Raw genomic sequence first — 17102 nt, forward strand, 5'->3', positions numbered from 1 at the left:
GTCAAACAACACTGCAGCTCGTCACTTCTCAGCATGGCGGTCAGAGCGGGACACCGAGCCCTGTGGCAAGCCTTCCGTGTGCAGGCACCGGGCCGAGAGAGCGCGAGCAGGCCGGCGGCAGCCCTCTCCTGCTCCAGACACTACGCTCTCTTCGACAAAGTGTCGCCTCCGTCCCGCCTCAGCGGTCACGGAGCAGTGGCACGACACTACAGCTCGGACTCCAAGGAGGACCTGCGCGTCAGATACCTGGACGGAGAGGACGCCGGTAAGTCTCGCTTATAATCGGTGCCGGTTCAAATACAAGTATGTCCACGGAAACACGGCCCCGTAAGCATCTCAACAAACGACTGCAGAACGGTGGAAAGATACGGTCTGACTCGAGCAGAAAGGAGCCCTAGCAGAGGGTACGCGTTGACGTCACATGTTTACGTGATATAATAATAGTTGAGCTTCCCATTGGAATGTTTGCTCTCTCCTAAGTAACAACCGCAGAGAGTGCACAATTGTATGTAGGTTGGTTGGCACATAGTTATTTTCTGGTCCTTATGAAGGTCACGTAAATAAAAATATAACAAATGTGTGGTTCTTATGGAAACCCTAAAATGCCATACATTACATACATTTCATATCCTCTGTTTTCCTGTGATAACAGGAATTAATTTGAGATCTGGAGAAAACAAAAGAATGGTGTAGTCTATTAAATCATTGCAGGAAACATCATTCAGTGAGGCCATGTCAGAGGAGCAGGAGAATATGGATCACTATCACATTTCTCTTCGATCGAGGCCTGACCAAGTCCCCACCACAGCGACTTCCTCGTTGATCCAATCAGGAAGTGCCAAAAACTGCAGTTCTCTGAGTGTCCACTAGGGGCAGGTTTCATAACAGAGCAGTTTCTCATCGACCCCCATGTTAAACAGGCCGTTTTCACAGCATCATTAAACCTGTTTAAGGCCTGGTACAAAAAAATCATTCTAGGCTGTATGTTTAAGTCATATCTCTATTAAAGATGCACCGATCCAATCAGATACTGATACCTGGGCTGAGCGTATTGCCTCCTTCCCCCCAAGATCACATCAATGCCCTTTTTTGGTTAAAGGAAATGAGGAGGAGTTAAAGATGGTGATAAGATGGCGTCTCCTGTAGGTAAGATTGGATCAAGTTTAGAGAACGGACCACGACAGAAAGGCTACGTCCATTTTTTATACAGTCTATGGACCTGATACAGGCTGAAATAGCTTTTGCTATTACAGATAATGTTCACATTAGTGTGCGTCATCTAAGAAGGTGTTAGCAAGGCTTCAGCTTTATCAGTGTAAGCCTGATGTCCCCATTAACTACATAGTTGTTTTTTTTTAAATTATTTTCCAAATTTTATATTATAACAACATAAATACCAGCACAGGGAGGAGTTTTACAATGTGCACATAAATATACAGATGACAGTTTCAGTTCATAACAGTAAATAACCAACTGAAATATTCTGTCAGTGTTGTCTATAGTGTTCTTAAAGATATGAGAAGTGTTTATGAGGCATGACATGTCAGGCGTGATGGTAATCTCAGGACTATCACGTTTCATTTTCAGAGTTTTCTCTCAAAACTACGTTCTACTTTTCTGTAGAGCTGTCCCAGCTCAGGTGCTGTGTTCACATTGTAAAAGTAACAAAACAAAAGTTCCGATTTGACTTGATTTTTAGGTCCTATTTTCCCACAATGCAATGCACAAAGGAAAAGTGGGAGCTGCTCAAAGAACACCTCACTAAACAAAAATGACAACATTACTCACACATTTCTGGGGATACATTTTGCTGTTTCTTTGTGTAACTTTCTAAAATTGCAGTTTTATTATTGATGTCTGACCGCTCTATTTATTATAGTATTGTATGCAATCTTGTTGATATAAAACATTTAAGTGTGTTGTTACTTCCTAAACAATATACTATTATATAGTGCATCCTATATATATCTGCTTAATTAGTCAATTCAACTTTATTTATAGTGCCAAATCACAACAAAATGTACCCCTAGACACTTGACATATAAAACCGGTCTAGACCACAATCTCACTTATTTCTGATTTACAAAGATGCAACAATTCCTGCATGAGCAAACTGCAGTTCCTTACCACTGCGTGTAGTAAGGAACTGGGGCGCACCATATCTTTGAATGATTGTTTGTGTGCCATTGTTGATCAGCATGATGTGTCTCTCTGTCTTTCAGGTATTGTTGTTGTTGGGATAAATCGACCAAAAGCCAAAAATGCTATAAGCAAAAATCTTGTCAAAATGGTATGTATTGCTATTAATTTTTTTAACTTAGCTATTTAAGAAAGATGACTAAGTGGAAACAAGTCTCATTCTAGGCTCCAGGTCCAGGATTGCTGTTCTGCATGCTGGCTCTACTGGGACACTTAAAGGGCACAGAGCGGTCATTATAATCTTCAGGGTTCCTAAAGATGCTGGAAATCCTTGGAAGCGCTTACATTTTGAATGTGGTGGTTTGAAGGTCTGAAAAGTAAATGTTTTTAGTTGCTTTAAACCACTTAAAATATACTGTATAGCTAAGCCTACTTACAAACAGGTCACACATTTTGAAAAACTTTGTTTTTGTTTAATTTGTCACCTTTCTATAGAAAGCTGTTGAAACATAATTTGGATTTTTATACTTTACCTCCATGAGCACCGTAGGCTACACCACAGCTAACACAAGTACTATGCAAAGACTCCTGCAGCACCACCACAGCTCTCTGCTAAAATCAACCCTCTATAAAGAAAATACTGACATTTTAAAATGGTGTTAAAATCTCGTTGCATCTCATTCTCGGGGACTCAATATGGTGTATCGTCTCATCACACCTCTTATTCTGAATGTATAGGGTTGTTTTTTAATACTGTACTGTCATGACAGGGATTCTGTTTACCTTCTATTTTGCATCTTCAAAAGTGCAAAATTAAAATGTGACACTGAATTTGAAACAGCACATTGTAATTTCTGCATCTAATATTGATCTACGGTGTGTGCACCTAAAATTTCTGGTTGCGCCCCTGAAATTTTCATTTGGGGGCCACAGTGCTCCTAATGAAAACAGTCAGTCTGGAGCCCTTTACTGCATACACTGCACTGTATGGAAATGTGTAATTAACCACAGCTCTACGGGGCTGGGAAAGCTTGAAAATGCACATTGAAATGCTTGAAAAGTGGTTGAATTTGACTTGGGAAAAGATGTAGGAACTCTGAATGTTATATTGCTTTTCCTACTGTGAAGTCAAAACTTTAAAAACTGGAATTCTGCTTCTCTGGGCTGCACAATGACATAAGACCACTGGAAGACATTCACATGGTTATTTCTTTTATAGCCCACTCATAAATGTTGTGTGTTTGTTTTCATCACCATGTCTCCAGACATGAGTTGAATCCACCCTTCAATTATTGAGATTTGGAAGGTGTGCACTGCACATTGTTTCTGCTGCGAGTCCCACTGACTTGTGGTTACTCATAATTCCCTGTGTGTACGTTCGCAGAGACGTTCATGTGTATGCTTGGACAAGCCTCATTCCAGTTTAACTATGATCACAGTGTATTGAAGCAAAGTGATCAATAGATTGTTCCTGTAGCTCCTAACTGGCTTCAAGTACTCAGGGTTAGTTTTCTCTGATCTCTCATATAGTAGTTGATCATATAGCTGCTTTTGAAATATGCTCCACTTATTATTATTTTTGTTTGTTGATACAAAGTGAGTTTTACATTGAAGTTATAAGACATTTTTATAAATGGTATTTTTTCAACCAAAGAAAATGTCTTTCAGATGTTAGAGGCTGTGGAGGATATCAAGAAGAATAACAAAGTGCGCAGTGTCATTTTCTGCAGTTTGGTTCCTGGGATCTTCTGTGCAGGTACACTCTTTGTTTCCCGCATTGGAGGGATTTTTGGAATGGCTTTCTATTTCACCTCTTGTTCTTCACTTGTAGAAATTTTGCAAATCCAATGGTTACACTTAATTGTATGTATAATATTTCATATTGCAATCTTGACTCTGTAGAGAGAATTATTTTTTCATGAACCTTAATACTAAAGTTTTGGCAGAAGCTTTGAGGGATGAACCACGTGGTACCCCTCTGCGGTCTTCATGTTTCAGGAAGCCACAGGCATCTGGCTTGATGCTAATGCATTGTCTCTTTGTGCAGGTGCAGACCTGAAGGAGAGGGCCAAGATGCACCAGAGTGAAGTGGGACCGTTTGTGTCCAAAGCAAGAGCACTCATCACAGAGCTGGGTAAAGACCATAAAGGAGGATGACATTCAGTGACTGTTTGGGAACTCATTGTAGATTAACTGACTTGAATGTGGTCTACATGAGGCTTCATGGGCATGCCCGTATCTTCTTGAATAATAATGAGATTTTTTTGACTTGCAGATCTCATGTCATTGTGTTGTTATCATTACTGTGAAAAAGCAAAAACAAGTCTTTCATTTATGGTACCTGGCAATCACTGGGAATACATTACAGTTAATTATGAGTCAATTTTGGATGGATTAAGACTCATAAACACAACTCTAATGTGTAATGTAAGACTCCTTTAAAGTCTGCCTCCACTCAAAAGAGTGTTCTTTATCTGTTTCTGTCCTCTAAAATGTCTGGCACTGACTAAAATGACATGTATCTATCAAAGTCTGTCACGGGAGCCGTTTTCACATTCCTCTCCTGAAGGAAAAAATGTCTACGCACTTTCTGCAATGTGTCACAGGTATTAGGGCAGCTTTAGTTGGTCTGTCACTAATCCATAAACCAATCACTGTCTAATATGTGAAACCCTATTCAACGGGGGAACAACTTCAACACAACACCGGCAAAGAAACCTGAACCCTCCAGCCACTGACAGTTACAAGCTAACAGGCTAACAAACAACAGAAAGTAAGAAAAGATGCTAACTACACTTACCATTCCTACGTCTGATAGTCACTGATTTTAGTGACAACAGACTCCTATTCTGAGTCTAGGTCGCCGAAACTATAACTTAGTTGTAGATCGCTAGCGTTAGCTCTATGGGCGGGCAGCTCGGGCTCCGTGTCTGTCCATCCACCTGCGGGGCTCAAGGAGTTGCCCCTGCTGTAGCGCCAGCCGGTGATCCGCTGTCCCGCCTCCTCCTGTCTGAAGCCGGCTCAAACATGTACGCCGATGGCTGCTTCTCTCTAAAGTTTTTAGTTATCTTGAATAAAGTTGTTGGTGGTTTAATGTGTACATTTTATGTTTCTTGATGGGTACGTTGTTGTCTTTTCTCTTACAGGTAACCTGCCTGTGCCAACGATCGCTGCAATTGATGGAGCTGCCTTAGGAGGAGGCTTGGAAATGGCCCTTGCGTGTGACATCAGAATTGCCTGTAAGACTCAGTGGACTTTATTTTGAGGTTACAGATAAGTGTCTCTGGGTGATGTCTCTCAGCAGCACAAAAGTTTGGTTGACGAGTCTTGAAAGCAGTAGAATTAGTAGCATCTGATGCTAACGGACTAAAACGGAAGGCCATTTCAAACTAATGAGATGTTTGGGTTAAACCTAAGCTTAAGCACTACTTGAAATCATGAGTCACGATCACAGCTAAAGATGCTTTGAGTCTTGTCAGATCAGTAAAGCAGGGATGCTTTTAGGGGGTGGTCTAAAGGAGCCCGGCTACCTTGACCAACATTACAGTCTTTAAAGCTATGGTCTACATTCTAAAAATCAAATCTTGGGCAAGACACTGAACCCCAGATTGCTGCACATGGGTGTGTGAATGTGGTTTGAATGATCAGATTAGATGATGGACAGGTAGCCTCTGCCATCAGTGTATGAATGTGTGTGTGAATGGGTGAATGTGACAAGTTGTGTAAAAGCCCCTTGAGTGGTCAGAAGACTAGAAAGGAGCTCTATGGTACAAGTCCATCTTTGTTGTTGTCATTATCATGAATAATACTGCTCTTTGATCTCTCTAGCCAATTCTGCCAAAATGGGACTCGTTGAGGCCAAACTTGCGATTATTCCTGGAGCAGGTAAGGCTGACCTCTTGTTATTTCACAATTTCCGCAGAGGTATACGCAGGCCCTTTTAAAGTCAAGTTATTGCTCGGGGTGACTGATTTCAAGATTTAAAAAAACATTTTCTGATAGAAAATGATAGAAAATTTTCTTTGGTTTGGGGCAAACAACATAACGCGATAATTACGTAACACAAATTCCTCTTAATGCAACAAAAATTTTAAACATGCAAAAAGGTTTGCACGTTCTGTAATTATGACCCTCAGCTCGCCCCGTAGTTTGGGAAATCAGGAAGCGATGCAGCAGTAACATTGTGGATAGCAAGCAGAAACAAACCTCTTTGAGCAGAAATGGTTAAAGAGGCTCTTTTGAATGTCAAGTTGAGCCTCAAAGCCAGATGGTTCTCTGGACAAGACTAAAGTCCATTTACTGAAGGGAGTTACCACTGGAACACGTCCAGTCTCAAATAGCACCTGCTGGACAACATCCAGTTGATGCAGAGAGGCTCCTCCCCCTCACCAAAGACACACAGCTGGATAGTTTCGCTACATTGTGGTAGTCTTACTAAGTAAAGTTACATTCAGGTCAATCTGCCCTTTCAGCAGCTTTTTTGAGCATGCAGTACCTTCGAGGTAATTCTGGAGAATATTCTGGACACTATTTGTCCTTGTTTTGGATGGTTGCGATAATAATAACCATAAATTTGCATAAAGCAATCAGGATTAGAAACTTGAAAAATATCCCTTGAAGATACATTTGTGCTACATTGGTGAGCACCTTATAACACTAGCTCATTGGTTCTCAACCCCTGGGCTGCAGGCCGTCACTGGGGACGCAAAATATTTGCCAGCAGGCTGTGAGGGACCAAGATGATTTGGCAAAAATGCTAAATACTCACAATAAAGTTTATTGTAATGTCAGTATAGGCTATTTTTACAGTAATAACCTTGAAGTTGGGGCAGTCTGTTCAGTGTTTGTGTTCCATCCTGGTTTCTCAGTTCTCACTTCTTTGCAGGTGGTACACAGCGTCTCCCCAGGGTGATTGGTGTCTCTCTGGCTAAGGAGCTCATCTTTGCTGCCAGGGTGGTGGATGGAACAGAGGCGTGTCGCCTGGGTCTCGCCAGTCATTCTGTGGAGCAGAATCATAGTGGAGATGCTGCCTACCTGCGGGCTCTGGAGCTCGCCCGCGAGATCAACCCTCAGGTACAAAGACCCTAACAATGTTCTGACTAAATAAAACAGTTTTTTAGGCATTGAATAATTGGATTATAATGTACCTTTTCAAAACCATTCATGAGAGCAATTTATATTGCACATAGCAATTTATGAATCCTTGTAAGTGAAGTCACTCTTGGATATTTGGCTCCACAGGGTCCCATTGCAATAAGGATGGCCAAACTGGCAATCAACCAGGGGATAGAGGTAAGTCTTAGAGATCAGTGCTGACTGTTGTGCGAATTGAAGCTGTGTTGTGAAGATGAAGCTAAAGCATTTGTAAAATGCTGTAAATCCTACCTTCCCCCACTGATGGGCCGCTTTCTCCTCTAGAGACTCTGATCACTCCCTCTTGCAAAACTGTTGCCCCACCCTAAAGAAAAAAATGAAACACCACTAGTACTTATGGATTTTGCTTAAGTACAACTGATAAAAAAATTTTTTTTTAAAATCACTCGTCAGTGTTTTTACAGAACCCCATAATTAAATGAAAATCGCTCAAAGGCGACATTTGAAATAAGAAATGTCATTGTTTTTTAAAAGTGCCCATCTTGATGCCAGCAACACATTTCAACAATATTTGGACAGTGGCAACAAGAGGGGGTGTAATTTGTGAAATGCTCAAAGAAAACAGCTGGTGGAACACCAATGAATGAGGTGAACAGAATCCACAAATGACAGTTGAAACTGGAAACTGTATATAAATCAGATCCTGAAACGCTGCTGCCTTTCTGGGCCCCAGCTCATTTAAGATGGCCTGAGGCCAAGTGGAATACTGTCCTGTGGTCTGACCAGTCAAAATCTGAAATTCTTTTAGGAGATCATGGACACTGCTTCCTCAGGGCTAAAGAGGAGAGAGACCATCAAGCCTTTTATCAGCGTTTTTATTTATATTTTACACATTGTCCCAACTTTGGAAACAGTGTTGTAAATGCTCTCCTCATTAACTGGGAATCGGGATTAAAATATACTTTTTTCTATTTTTTTTTAAATGTCAGGACCAGGGAGTTCTTAGAGTTTTGGCTGATCAAATAAAATGTACTAAATAATTATACTAAGATAAGACTTGTAGATCTGTCTCAGGTTAAATATGGCATTGCCGAAGAATTTTCATTGGAGCATTCAAATCTAAGTGCTTTCAGGCTGGATGTACATCATGTTGTGTAGAGGAGAAACATTAATATGCAGCAGGATATATCTCATGGTTGATTCTCTAAGGGGTGCCCCATTCTCTTTCAGGTTGATTTAGCTACAGGTCTGGCAATTGAAGAAGCATGCTATGCCCAGGTGAGTAATTAAACAATTTATTCACAATTTTATACCCTGCTGAATGAAATATGAATTAAAGTGTAATTTCTGCGCAAATTCATCCCATGGTAGACATGGTACTTACATAAATCAAATAAGCCATCCAGACATGTAACAACTATTAACGGGGAAATCCAGAGAGTTGCTAACAGCCAAATGTGGCTAACACTGGTTAGCTCGGGACAGTACGGTGAAGACATTCAAACATCTTTTTTTAACCACTAATACTGCTCAAACTAACAGCAAACCTCTGCAGCAGCATGAGAAGAGACCTTACACACACAACAAAGCACCAACAACGTAGTTAGTGAACCCAGAGTTTATTAAAAGAGAGTTTTAAAGACTTACCTACTGGCCCCTGTACCAGCTCCTCTCATAGTAAAGTCCATCCAAGTGGATTACCAAAGTCAATCCAAAAGGAAGGAGCTAATCAGTGTTAGCCAAGACCAGCTGTTAGTGACAGTTAACGACTCTCCCGGATTTCTCCGTTAACAGTCGTTACATGAAAAAAACTGTTTCGATGGCTTATTTGATGTTAGTGCCGAAAAAGACCCTGGGAAGATTTTAAGCCGGAATTCCACTTTAACAGAGAGGTTGATGGTTATGGTGTGATACTCCAAACACTGCCATGACACAGCTGGTTTAGGTTTAAAATCATGAAAGTGTTCCTCTAAACCTTTTCAGAGTGGTGTCATTTGGACTTTGTTCTCATGTTAGAGGCTCTAATTTCTGCTGGTGTTGAATTGTATTATATTATACTGAGAGGTGCTTTTTATATTTAGTATTCCCTCATCAATATAAAGAGAGTGGACAAAATATTGGAAACACTTTAGGGTCCAGGGCCTCAGGAAACTGGTTCACAGAGACAGGCTTCAGATAAAGAGGTGCATACTAAACATTTGTGCTGTTTTTAAGGTGATACCAACTAAAGATCGATTGGAGGGTTTGGCTGCATTCAAGGAGAAGAGGCGCCCCCACTTCAAGGGCGAGTGAAGCCACAGTCCTTCCAGGAACAACCAAGAGTCCTGCCTTCAGCTCTGCTCCTACTCCACTGCTTCCAACATATTTATGGGTGAAACTGTACACGTCAACACATTAACCTGTACAGTACCCAGGGGACGTCCGTTTGACCGCAGGACAGGATCGCGCCCGGCTGGTGTGTTTGCCGGTTACTTCAAGTGTGTAGCACTTGCTGGGAGTGCCAGCTACCACCAAGCGAACTAACCAATCATTGGCCACGGCTTACAATACTTAGAGCTTACTTGAATAACCTAAAAATTTCAATCTAAAACATGAATTACTTCCAATTGTTTTTGTATGATTGGCAGTTGGTCACTAATGAACTAATCCTAGAGCCATTGTCATTTCTGTGAATGCTTGACATGAAGGAAGTATCAGGGGGCCTGTTGCTTTTTTTACTTGGGTAGAAATGAACCGCAGTGTTCACGACACTCACACCAGAGGCGTCTGCATGAAGTCATAACAGAGTGGCTTTTCTTTCACTTGAATAATGTCCAGATGGTGGGATTTTGGGTTTGCGACTTTTTGCCAGTATGTGTAAGAATTATTCATTTCTAAGGGTCCGTCCATGCGAACGTGGGTATTTTTGAAACCATGTGTTCCTCTGCATGGCTTGGCCTTTCATCCACACTAACCACAGTTGTTGCTCCTGACACCAGAGTTTTTTGGAACCCGGAGTCCAGGGTGAACTTTTTTGGAAAAGTCTGGTTTCAGGAGTGTGTGGACCGAGGAAAACAACAATTTCTTGTCGACATTGTATGACGTCACAATGTGCGATGGTAAACAGTCATTCGTATCCATGGAGACTTGTGGAGCACTCTAGACGTGACCAGCTGAGGGAGGTGCTGTAATGAAAGACCTCGCCAAAATACTGCTGCTTTTATGCAACTTATCAGCACTTTGTGTGTGTCTCATACAACTACTCAACCACATCCAGCAACAGAGATGTCAGCGTGATCTATTAAGATAAAATTAATTTATTTTTAATACTTATTTTTCCAGCTCTGTGACTGGCTAAAATGGCCTTCCTGTTAGTTGTGCTGTGGCCACCTACTGCTTTGCATGACACTGTTTGAGGCGGATTTTGTGGTTTCGTGTGAACGGAGATATTTTTTTTTATCATACCAGTGGTGTGGACAGGAATTGTTTTTTAAAAGGAGGCCAAAAAAAGTTTGGTTTCAAAAATACCTGTGTTTGTGTGGACTAGGCCTTAGTGTGGTGCCCACTCTCCTGTGTTGGTAACAAAATAGACACTGTGACCCAAAAAGAATTGGCTGAAAACAATGCATAGTCTAAATCAACACTAATGTGTCAGAATAATTTTATAATTCTGTATAATGGCAGAAAAACATTGTAGACATAGCTGTTTTAACCAAATTTCCCCCAAACGTTCTCAAAGTTCTTAATTCTAAAAAAATAACCAGTGCATTACACTTGTACATACATCATTTGAGTTCTATCGACACATTGCAGAAACACATGATTTTGAGCATCAAAGGTAATTCACAACTTTGGAAAAAGCAGTCAAAGAACTCAAGGTCCACTTCCTAGCATTTCTAAGAGCTTTCTACCACATGTCTGTTTTAATTATTGGATGGTGCCTGATCAGTTGCTACTCATTTGATAGTTTGTTCACAGTGGGAGAATTTAATCTGCTGATATGGAACATTAAATCGAGGTTGAAAGCCCTTAAGGAAAAGGTGTAGGTTGACTTTGAATTCTTTCCCTGGATATATTTGATAGCTGCTTTTTTGAAACTGTTGGTGAGTGAATCAGCCACAGTGGGACAGCCCACATGGCATGAGACTGTATCAGAGCTGTAAATAAAACATCTGTCACACTGAAATGCTTCTTCCTCTACAACATTTGTATTGTTTTGAGTGCACGTGATTACTTGACATCATGAGGCTGCCATAATCCATCCATTTGAGATAAGACCTAACTGGTAGAAACGGATAACACTGCGCATTGCTGGACATGGGCTATAGCACTCTATTGAGACATTTAGGAAATAACATTCTAAATTCAAACCAGTAGAGTAAGTGAATGTCTGTCCGCTCAGAGTGCAAACACTAGCTCCAAAACGCCTGTGAATGTTCTCATTTGTCCAGGTCATCGTTACCCCCAAAACAATTTCAGTCAAAAGCAACTGGACTTGGTTATTTGTCTAGGAAGACGTTTTACCTCTCATCCAAGAGGCTTCATCAGTTCATGTACGCATCTGACCAGGCTGGGACTGGATCAACTATCTGGTGTGGAGATCCAGGTATTTAACCTCTCACAAGGCAGATGATGTCACTGGAACCATCGCTAAACAGAGGAGGAGGTCTGAGACACCACTTATCTCCAATTTACAATGCTGCCCTTTCATCCCTTCAGGAGATTCAACAATCTAACCTCAAAGGACAACTGTTCACAAATGGCCTCCTGTGACTCCAACGACTGTCGTTAAGACTCAATAGAGCACTAACGAAGCCCAAACCAACTTCCCACCAACAACTGTCACTCTAAAGACTGTCGTTGGCACTTGGAGCACAAAGGGTTCCAGTGACATCATCGGCCTTGTGAGAGGTTAAATACCTGGATCTCCACACCAGTAAGTTGGACCAGTCCCAGCCTGGTCAGATGCGTACATGAACTGACGAAGCCTCTTGGATGAGAGGTGAAACGTCTTCAATAACCAAGTTTAGTTGCTTTTGACTCTAATTGCTTTGGGGACTTGCTCCAAAAGCTCCCTGAGCTATTACAATCAGAACAGATCTAAATGTGTCAGAAAACAAAAGTGGTGGAAACCTTCCCAAAATAGAAAAAAAAAGCATTCTGAAAATGTAGGCAACTGGAAATCATGAAGACAATTCAGAATTACTGAATGGATGACCACATGTACACAGGGAAGTTCTATAGGTTTTTAATATAATACAGTATAATAGTGAAACAGTGGAACAGCTGCTAAGTTGGGGATTGTGAACATGCATCTTAGTAAGTAATTCACAATTTAATATTACACCTTATTAAATTGGAGGTTTCCTTAATATAGGTCATTATTAAGAATTGTTATTGAGCTAGATTATTCAATGCTAAACTAAAATCCATTCATCTCCATTTCAATTGGGTAGAGGCAGAAAACTATCTGCATGCACGCCTTCATTCTTGCAGGGAAATACTGGTTTATAATAGTTTGAAAATGTCACTAAATCATTGATTACTTGAATTGCAAAACTAACACATTACAACAGAAAAGTAATCTGAGTACACTTCACCCCCACACTACGTGTTTTAAGCATTTTCTAATTTTCTATTTCATAAAAGCAGCTGACTTCCACAGCTCAATTCAATTATACAACTATTAGTATAGAATAGCAGCTGTACATGTAATGAAAATAGGTTGTAAAGGATTTGCAAATCATTGTATTCTGTTTTCATTTATGTTTTACGCAACGGCCCAACTCCATGTGAATTGGGGTTTGTACAGCATGTTTCTCTTACTGCAGGAATGTAAAGTAAGTGTGTGTGTAATCCTCTCCAATGTCTTGTGACACTGACACTCTGAGCCCCTGGGCCTTTGCTCGGTACGCACGTTCAGTAATCCATCCACGCTGACACTCTAAAACAATGGTTCCCAGACCCCGGGCCACAGCACAAGCTCAATAATATTTCTACAACTTGAGGTATTTGCCAACAGCAGCTATACATTACATGTACATATGCTGTTCTATACTAATAGCTGTATAATTGAATTGAGCTGTGGAAGTCAGCTGCTTTTATGAAATAGAAATGGAAAATTAGAAAATATCTAAAATAGTGCACTCTGATTACTTTTCTGTTGTAACGCGTAACCTTATGCGTTAGTTTTGCAAATCAAGTAATCAATGATTAAGTTCCGTTTTCAAATTACTTTCAAACTATTATAAACCAGTATTTCCCCGCAAGAATGAAGGCATGCATGCAGATAGTTTTCTGCCTCTACCCAAATGAAATGGAGATGAATGGATTTTAGTTAAGCAATAAATAATTGCCTTAAAAAATAAATAAACTATATATATATTTATATATATATATATATATATATATATATATATATATATATATATATATATATATATATATATATATATATTAGGGCTGTCCATACTGTCCAATACTGAAGATTCTTCAGAATAACCTCAAAGGTACTGCATGTTCAAAAACTATGCTGAAAGGGCATATTGACCTAATTGTACTACTTAGTAATGCGTGCATTCAGTCTTCTTCTTCTTTCGTGTGTCATCATCAAATGTCCTGCTCAGTAGAATTTAGCCACGTTCTCATCTCGGGTCCCACCTCGAAGAGGCCGGCCTCCGAGGGTGGTTTATACAGGGGACAGGTGGTGATTATCGGCTTAGTGGTCTGCTTCGGCTCCCCACACTCACACGCTGCTCTGTCCGCCAGGCCCCACTTCCTCATTGATGCTTTGTAGCGTCCGACCCCAATTCGCAGGCGGATCAGCAGAGTCCATTGCCGGCGTGGCAGGTCCTCTCTTTCAAGACCGCCTCCAGGGTCATGGATGTTACTGTGGGTTTGTGAGGGCCCCGCTGACTCCCATTCCTGCTTCCAGGCTGCCGCCAGCCATGCCTCTGTAGACGGGTCCTCAGGGATGGACCTGAGCAACTCTTGTGCCGCCTTGTTGTACGGGTGGCGGGACTTCAGTCTATTAGGAGGCAGTGCTGTTGTGGTGGTATTGCGCAGGATATGCCAGTTGTGTCTTTGGGCTTTCCTTGCAAGAGCAAGGGTGGCAGCCTCTCGTCGGAGGCCGGCCAGGGCAATTCCCACTAGTGTTGGCAGATGGGACACATGGGTAGGTTTCAGGCAGCCAGTTATGGTCCGAAGGGCGGTGTTTATGGCAGTGGCGACTTTCCTTGCGTGTGGGCTTCTGCACCAGGCTGGGGCACAGTATTCAGAAGACGAGTGCGTGTGTTGATAATCGAAGCACCTTGGCAGTTGCACCCCAGCTAGTACCAGCGAGATGTGGAATTAGTGCGACCCTTGATGACACTTTGGCCGTCACTTCTTCAAGGTGTTGTTTGAATGACAGAGATCGATCCAGGCGTACACCAAGGTACCGCAGGGCTTGCTGGAACTCAAGGCGCTTGTTGTCAACGAAAATGTCCGGCTTCACTGTTGTTCAGGTGGTAAGCTGCTGAAACTTTCTTGCCGATGCTGAGCTGTAAACGCCACTCACGCAGGACGGCTGCCAGGGTGTCCATGTCCTGGTTTAGGCTGGCCTGCATCTGCTCCCATGTCGGTCGTCTCATCATAATGGCCAGGTCTTCAGCGAAGCCATATTTCCGGGATGTTGTCTCCCGTATGTCGTGGATGTAAATGTTAAACAACATTGGTGCGAGGACAGACCCCTGCTGAACAACATTCCTCAGCCTCCTAAGCCTGCTGCATTGACCGTCACTGGTCTTTAAAGTGAAGCTGCGGTTCGTCACCATCTCCATGATGAACTTCACGATGTGCCGGTCGGGAATGATCTTGAATAGCTTTAAGTGGAGTCCACGGTGCCAGACGTTATCGTAAGCGGCAGTGAGATCCTGCAACACTACTCCAGCCTTCTGTTTTTCCTGAAAGCTGTCCTCGATGTCTTGGGTGAGCAGTGTCACCTGGTCAACCGTTGACCGTCCGGAAGCCAGCTTGTTCCCGTGGGATGTTTGCGGTCTAATATTGGCTCGATGCGAATATGGATCAGCCTCTCCAGGATTTTGAAAGGGACGCAGAGCAGTGAGATAGGTCGGTAGGATTTGGGGTCTTCAGCAGGCTTGTTTGGTTTTGGAAGGGCTATGACAGCTGCGCCATATCTTCGGGAGCTTGGACCTCCGGAGGCATGCCAAGTAGAATGAGCAGAGCCATGCAGATGTTATTGCACTCTGGTGAATCACAAACTCAGGGTGGATGTAATCATGGCCTGGTGCCTTCCCTTGTTTGATCTTACTCAAGGCAGTCTGGAGTTCAGCTTTTGTAAATTCCCCTGACAAGTTGGCGTCCACACTAGCCGCTCTAAACAGGGAAGTCACCTGGTGTGATGTTGTGCGGGCAAAGTTCTTATCCGCATCAGGGAAACAGCCGTTCTTAAGGAGCTGGGATGCGATGGCATTTTCTGTTATTGGGCACCGGGAGGTCGATGGTGTTCTGCCTGTCAGCTGGTTTATTGTCCTTACGGCTGGAGTGGGTGAAGTCAATTGACTGAACTACTTCAGTCCACCTTGACCTTCAGGTGGCATCTAGCTTCTGCAGGAGTGCCGTTGCAGATTCATTAACTTTCTCCCTGGAGCTTGCCTGCTGGTGGGCTTGCAGGAGGTGGCTGCATTCTTCATCCCAGCTCGGGATGTAGTTAGCGTTAAAGCCACGGGGGATGGTTTCCCTTGCTGCCCCAAGGAGTACTCTGCAGTAGGCCCTCTACATTAAGTTGGAGCACTGACACACCTTGCATTCAGTCATACTTTCAATCATTGGATATTATGCAAATAATTTCATTTATTTGTATTATTTTTTGTTACGGACTGAAACTTATCACATATTGACACAACAGTTATCATGTTCATGAATGTAGTGTAGTTCCATACAGAGTGTATATATATATAAAAAAAAACATGCAGGATTCACAGAAGTGTACAGCACTGGGAGTCAGTCTAGGCCCTTTGTGTACAACAGTAGAGGGTCCCAGGTTTTATCGTAGTATTTCAGTTTATCATTGTTGTGATGTCTGATCTTTTCAAGGCTTAGTACATTAACCAATTCATTTTAGCCACATTTCATAACAAAGAAACAGCTTGAGCTTCATACGGAGTTGCCAAAAGTAGAGCCCCTGTCCCTCCTAAGATGGAAACCAATGGATCTGGTTTCCATTTCTTCTTTAAGGCTTTGGAGAAGCATCGGGAAATATCAGTCTAGTAAGATTACAGCTTTGTTCAGGACCAAAGAGAATGAGAATGAGAAAGTGTTCCTTCATTAATCTTACATCTGTTATAAAGTGGGGATGCCGATGGGTCAAACGTATGTATAAACGTACTGCACTTGAACGGTGTATGTCAGAATTAACTGAACAATATTATGCAAATTATTCTAAGCAAACCTACGGAAACCCTAAAGAGTCATACATTTCCTCTGTTTTCCCGTGATAACAAGATCATTTTCCTTCATATTCTTGTGATATCGAGATAATTTTCCTCAGTTTTCCTGTGATAACGAGCTAATTCATTTGAGATCTCAAGAAAACAAAACAATGGTGTAGTCTATTAAATAATTTCAGTAAAACATCATTCAGTGTATCAATGTCAGAGGAGCAGGAGAATATGGATCACCATCCCATATCTCTTTTTATTTAATCGCAAGTACAAAAAATTAGTGGCAAGCAGAGGAATTTGTGTGAACATAGACTGTATAAAAAATGGAGGTAGCATACCCGTCAGGGTTTTTTTTTTTTATAAGATAATTTTTTGGCAGTTTTTCTAGCCTTCACTACATAGCACAGACAGGGTATGACGCGAGAGAGAGAGACATACAGCAAAGGG

The 17102-nt window shown here is 41.8% G+C and overlaps 1 protein-coding gene across 1 annotated transcript; it reads left to right on the forward strand.

Moving 5' to 3' along the window:
- On the forward strand, positions 1 to 11381 carry auh (AU RNA binding protein/enoyl-CoA hydratase). Its single transcript, XM_083930334.1, has 10 exons — positions 1 to 265; positions 2223 to 2290; positions 3808 to 3895; positions 4187 to 4273; positions 5286 to 5378; positions 5968 to 6024; positions 7025 to 7212; positions 7381 to 7431; positions 8464 to 8511; positions 9448 to 11381. The coding sequence occupies exons 1-10, from the start codon at positions 34 to 36 to the stop codon at positions 9523 to 9525; spliced, it is 990 nt and encodes a 329-aa protein (XP_083786460.1). The 5' UTR covers positions 1 to 33; the 3' UTR covers positions 9526 to 11381.
- The last annotated feature ends 5721 nt before the right edge of the window (positions 11382 to 17102 follow it).

Source organism: Echiichthys vipera (genome assembly GCF_963691815.1).
Source record: "Echiichthys vipera genome assembly, chromosome: 16".
Classification (NCBI taxonomy): Eukaryota; Metazoa; Chordata; class Actinopteri; order Perciformes; family Trachinidae; genus Echiichthys; species Echiichthys vipera.

What these genes read in the sequence shown, in the direction of transcription:
- auh (XM_083930334.1), top strand. Translation starts at nt 34, where the DNA reads ATGGCGGTCAGAGCGGGACACCGAGCCCTGTGGCAAGCCTTCCGTGTG. An exon ending in AGCACTCATCACAGAGCTGG is followed by an intron (nt 4,274 to 5,285) that starts GTAAAGACCATA and finishes TTTCTCTTACAG; the next exon opens with GTAACCTGCCTGTGCCAACG. An exon ending in CCCGCGAGATCAACCCTCAG is followed by an intron (nt 7,213 to 7,380) that starts GTACAAAGACCC and finishes TTGGCTCCACAG; the next exon opens with GGTCCCATTGCAATAAGGAT.